The sequence below is a fragment of the Nicrophorus vespilloides genome, unplaced genomic scaffold (genome assembly GCF_001412225.1).
Source record: "Nicrophorus vespilloides isolate i.1.1-1 unplaced genomic scaffold, Nicve_v1.0, whole genome shotgun sequence".
In the NCBI taxonomy this organism is placed as follows: domain Eukaryota; kingdom Metazoa; phylum Arthropoda; class Insecta; order Coleoptera; family Silphidae; genus Nicrophorus; species Nicrophorus vespilloides.
The window spans coordinates 141-5,002 of record NW_017098887.1 but is presented as its reverse complement, the minus strand read 5'-3'; the positions used below and the strand labels follow the sequence as shown (position 1 = coordinate 5,002).

Genomic DNA, 4,862 nt, shown 5'->3' with positions numbered 1-4,862 from the left:
CAAAAGTTTATAATCAATTATGAAGACACCATTGCAGCTACATATACAATATTTAGCTCATTTTAATCAGTGTATATTCAAGCCATCAGTTTATCTCAGCAGTTTAAAATACGCCATTAACGTATTTAAACTCATTTTGAAATACAAAGTTTTATCTTTGAGGAACCATTGCAGCTACACACTAATATTTACGCTCATTTTAATCAGTGTATATTCAAGATCAACATTCATGTATAATATTCTTCTGGGAGCTCATGTTTACGAAAATACAGGCCATTTACGAAAACGTTATTTTCCAACTCATTTGTGAAATACCAAAGTTTGTTAATCAATTATGAAGGAACCATTGCAGCTACACACTAATATTTACGCTCATTTTAATCAGTGTATATTCAAGATCAACATTCATGTATAATATTCTTCTGGGAGCTCATGTTTACGAAAATACAGGCCATTTACGAAAACGTTATTTTTACAACTCATTTGTGAAATACCAAAGTTTGTTAATCAATTATGAAGGAACCATTGCAGCTACAAACTAATATTTGCACTTATCTTAATCAGTGTAAATTCTAGATCAACTTAAAAGTGTAACATTCTTTTGGGAGCTCATTTTTACGAAAATACAGGCCATTATCTAACACGTTGTTTTCCTATTTGTTCCACAAAGTAAATATGTATATTCGGTTGTCTACACTTTAGGCGCAAATTAAATATCACATATTTTGTGACCGCCAGTTGCATCTGTTAGCAGTATTTCAAAGGTTGTAGTTCAGGCATTTTGGCGCTGCATAAAAACCATTTCGTTAAAAACGTTTTAATTTAAATAAACAAACATGTGAACATGATGCATGATCAAATGTAATGTTATTACTTCAGTTTAATCATTTAAATGCTAATTAGTTTTCGAATTATATGCATTTTAATTATTACAAGCAGATGCATCTGTCGGAATTTTCAGGAAATAGTCTGTATGTGTGGTTGCACACTTCTACGGGGGACAAAAGTTTGAGAATCACTTATCTACGATATAATGTAATTGTTATAAACGAAACAAAATAATTTATTATTAAAGTTAACGATGAGATTAAAGTAATTAAAGTTATAACTAATTGTCAGAAATTATCTTCTGCATGCTGTTAAGGGAATCCAAGATCTCCTTGTGATTTCTCTCAATTTTCTTGTCCTGTTCTTTCAGATGATTCAACAGTTCGTTCAGAGTTGCATTCTTTGACTTCTTCCTCCTACCTCCACCTCCTCCACCAACGCCGCTCCTCATCTTAATCTCCAAGCAATTCGAGATAACGTTTTCATCGAAATCCGATTCGTTCTTGAGGATCACCTCGTTGTTCTCGTTCTCGATTATGCTCATCGATTGCATCGGCGACACGCAGATCTCCTTCTTGACGATCTGATCCGGAAGATCGGTTAACACAGCATCATCCTTCTTGGTCATAATCTCGTGCATATTGTTGAAATGCACCCAAGTGATCTTGCACAGATCCTTCTCCGTCTCCAAGATGCTCTTGTACCTCTGGATGAGATTCTGCCAACACTTGCTTATCTGCTCGATGGAGTAGTTCTGTCCACCAGGCAACAAATTCTGAATCATCCTATAACAAAAAAAAAACATAGAAATAATTACAAGTTTATTATTGTCTTTAAATCTACTTACATCCATCCTTTCTGCGCCGCGTATTTCTTTCCCGTGAACAGATGACGATAGGCGTAACGCAAATGGATTAAAATGCTGGTAAACTTCTGCTTCTTCACTACAAATAAACAATGAAAAGAAAACTTTTTCTAACAGCAATAAATCACAAGAAGTTACTCATGTATTCGGCATAATCTGAAACGTAACTCTCGTCGCTTTCGCTTCCTTTCTTGCACTTCGATCTGGTCTCTACTATGTAAGGATTTCTCGAATAAGCACGATCTATTTGCTCGAAATACGGCCAAGTTATCGCCTCCGAGTTTCCAGCGAATTTCAAATGCTAAAATCAAACAATTAGTCGAAGTTGAATACAAATTAAACGTTTCAAAAGTGACCTTATATCTAGCAATCAGATTCATCCATTTCTTCTTAATCTTATCCAAAGTCACGTAAGGAGGCGCTCCAAGATCCATCATCTCTTGCAAAATATTCCTAAAATCAACAAGAAATCATTAAATTTTCATACATAATACAACATGCAAAGTGAATTACTTCCAAGCTTCTGCAGCAGAATTTCGCTTCCTCGTGAAAGACTTTGCGTACTTCATACGCAGATTGATCAAAATCTGAACCCACTCTTGATTCACTATAACAAAACAAACATTGAATATGATTAGAAACGAAGTAGGAATGTTTGCAAATTAATAAACGCACATCTTGGCTCGTAGTTTTTGATGTCTTCCATGATCTCGTTACCTTTCTCCATCGATTCCAATTGGACTCTTCTAGTGCACTAGCAAAGTGTCAAAACTTTAAACTAATTACGCTTTTATTATTAAACAAAACAACATCCGCAAACAAGTCTACTAAACGAATAGTATTAATTCAAAACTCGACAATTCCCATTGGCTAAAACTCCCAATCTACATCAAATGAAAATAAATGAATCTTAAAAGAATTAACACACTTGTCACATCATTGTTTTATATTAAAATTGTAAAGTTGTAACGAAACATGCAATCTTTGAATTTTTAAATTTGAATTTACAAGCATTATAAGTTGCATACCTCAACCTCCTGTTAACAAATTTGAGCTTAAGGAAGCTAAATAAACTTTCTGCAATGATTATTATAAGTTACTAGGTAATTTTTATATAATAATTTAATTGTATATAAGCTTATTAATAGAGTTTTTTAAAGTAAATTGAGATTAAATCAACTTTAAATTTCTTTGTGTTGGTGATTCTGTATTTTGACAACTAGTGTTCCTCCATGTAATTCATTCCTGTATCAATATTAATACATTCCTATTAGAGAGAAAAAAAAATCAATTAATTAATTAAAATTTATTTAACTTATTAAGCTACAAAGTGCAATAGAATGGAGGATCTAAGTTGGTCTGGTGAGAGCAATCGCTTCTGTTTGTAATTGCATCAATTCATGTGAGATTTTTCTTTGCAGAGGCCCGAGACCTTTTCAGGACTTGGAGGGAAACGAACGCCAGGAAAAGCAACGAGGTGCTCTACCATTGGCATCTCTCCCTGAACATTAACTTGAATAAGCTCGGCAATGAAAGTGTGTGTGTTTGAATTTTTGTCGAGTTGTCTGTATAATTTGGTTATGTTTTAGAATTTCTGATCGTCGAGCAAGTGTGCATAGCGGCTTTCGATTGTTATCAGCTGGACGTGGCCAACGAGTGCATAAAGTTGCTGTCCAGTGAGTTCCCTCAGAGCCTTCGCGTGAAGAAGTACAAAGCAATGAGATACGAGGCGCAGGAGGATTATGTGAAAGCTTTGGAGATCCTCGATTCCATAATCAAAGCTGACAAGTCGAACAGTGCACCTAAGAAACGCAAGATTGCTATACTGAAAGCGCAGGGAAGATATGTGGAGGCAATCAGGGAATTGACTGACTATTTGAAAACGTAATTTTTTTATTAAGTTTATTTTAGCGTAAATGTTTTCATGCATCTTTTTTGCAGGTTTATGGCAGATGCTGAAGCTTGGCAGGAGCTGAGTGAACTTTACATCGGTGAGCAGGATTTTGCTAAGGCTGCTTTCTGTGTGGAAGAACTCATTCTGCACAATCCGCACAATCACTTGCTGCACCAAAGATACGCGGACATCAAATACACGCAGGGCGGTTTTGATAACATGGAGCTTGCCAGGAGTTACTACTGTCAGGCACTCAAATTGAATCCCACAAATATCAGGGCTCTGTATGGACTGTATTTGGTATATGATCTGGATTGGAAATCCTGCAGCAATTATTCATTGAATTTAATTTTTTTGCAGACTTGCACGAGTATTGCGACGTCCCAGAAGGCGTCCGCGCAAAAGAAGAAGGACGCGATTAAGATGTCCGAGTGGGCTCTGACCAAATTGAAGGGAAGCTACAAGGAGAAGGGCTTTGAGACCGATCTAGAGTCGAGGATGTCCGCGATGGCCATCAATTAAGGAATAATAGGGAACTAGGTGTCAATTTCTTTATTAACTTATAAATAAATTGTGTTGAAAATAACAATAAACCATATGTTTTAAGTGGATTATTTGAAGAAACACGGGTAAAGAGTAGTCAGGGAAAAGAGAGCCAGGGCAAACAACTTTTGTCAGTTTCATTTTCTGTGTGTGTATTTATGTTGGAAAGTTCTGCCCTTTGCAGCGGTTTAGATTTTAAATAAATTTTAATTTGAATTCTTCAATTGATCTATGAGTACTTCTTCTTCTTCTTCTCCCATCCCACCTCTTCATTTGGCTTCCGCATTACGCGCCAATAAGCCAGTCCCTGTCTGTGTTCTTCGGATTCTTCGGATTTCCTCTTCGAATTTCTTCCTCCGCCAAGTGTCGTCACAGTTCCAATAAAACTATAACTTTATTCTTTCGCCCAAAAACTCGAACTAAAAAACTTCTTCTAATAAAACTAAAAATATAACTATAAATCCAACTTAAATTAAATTCCACCAAATATATATATATATAGGAGAGATACGGTACGACAGGTAGAAACAAAAGAAAGGTTACGGTTCAAACATAGAGAGATACGCACAGGTAAAAAAGGTTAATCAAACAAAATAAGTATTTCGAACCGGGGTCCCAGCGGTTCAGTACATAGGTTATAGGAGAGACCTCGGAAGGGTGTAAATTAGAGTAAATTAGAAATGTTACCANAACGTATTTCGAACCGGGGTCCCAGCGGTCCAGTACATAGGT

The 4,862-nt window shown here is 35.9% G+C and overlaps 2 protein-coding genes across 2 annotated transcripts; one reads left to right on the top strand and one right to left on the bottom strand.

Annotated features, from left to right (window-relative positions):
• Positions 1 to 1,087: 1,087 nt before the first annotated feature.
• Positions 1,088 to 2,420, bottom strand: LOC108563448. The gene is made up of 6 exons (XM_017922123.1): positions 2,369 to 2,420; positions 2,207 to 2,300; positions 2,050 to 2,146; positions 1,832 to 1,994; positions 1,676 to 1,772; positions 1,088 to 1,613 (listed from the first exon to the last, which is right to left on the bottom strand). The coding sequence occupies exons 1-6, from the start codon at positions 2,418 to 2,420 to the stop codon at positions 1,109 to 1,111; spliced, it is 1,008 nt and encodes a 335-aa protein (XP_017777612.1). The 3' UTR covers positions 1,088 to 1,108.
• A 492-nt stretch (positions 2,421 to 2,912) lies between these two features.
• LOC108563449 (ER membrane protein complex subunit 2-like) lies at positions 2,913 to 4,247 on the top strand. The gene is made up of 5 exons (XM_017922124.1): positions 2,913 to 3,055; positions 3,115 to 3,228; positions 3,283 to 3,577; positions 3,635 to 3,887; positions 3,948 to 4,247. The coding sequence occupies exons 1-5, from the start codon at positions 3,034 to 3,036 to the stop codon at positions 4,107 to 4,109; spliced, it is 846 nt and encodes a 281-aa protein (XP_017777613.1). The 5' UTR covers positions 2,913 to 3,033; the 3' UTR covers positions 4,110 to 4,247.
• Positions 4,248 to 4,862: the final 615 nt, after the last annotated feature.

Bases quoted from the DNA above. Each gene is read 5' to 3' on its own strand.
- LOC108563448 (XM_017922123.1), bottom strand. From the start codon at position 2,420: ATGGAGAAAGGTAACGAGATCATGGAAGACATCAAAAACTACGAGCCA. The intron at 1,773-1,831 runs GTAACTTCTTGT...GTTTATTTGTAG, and splicing joins AGATTATGCCGAATACATGA to TGAAGAAGCAGAAGTTTACC. The intron at 1,614-1,675 runs GTAAGTAGATTT...TTTTTGTTATAG, and splicing joins GCGGCGCAGAAAGGATGGAT to GATGATTCAGAATTTGTTGC.
- LOC108563449 (XM_017922124.1), top strand. From the start codon at position 3,034: ATGGAGGATCTAAGTTGGTCTG. The intron at 3,056-3,114 runs GTGAGAGCAATC...TTTTCTTTGCAG, and splicing joins GGAGGATCTAAGTTGGTCTG to AGGCCCGAGACCTTTTCAGG. The intron at 3,578-3,634 runs GTAATTTTTTTA...TCTTTTTTGCAG, and splicing joins TTGACTGACTATTTGAAAAC to GTTTATGGCAGATGCTGAAG.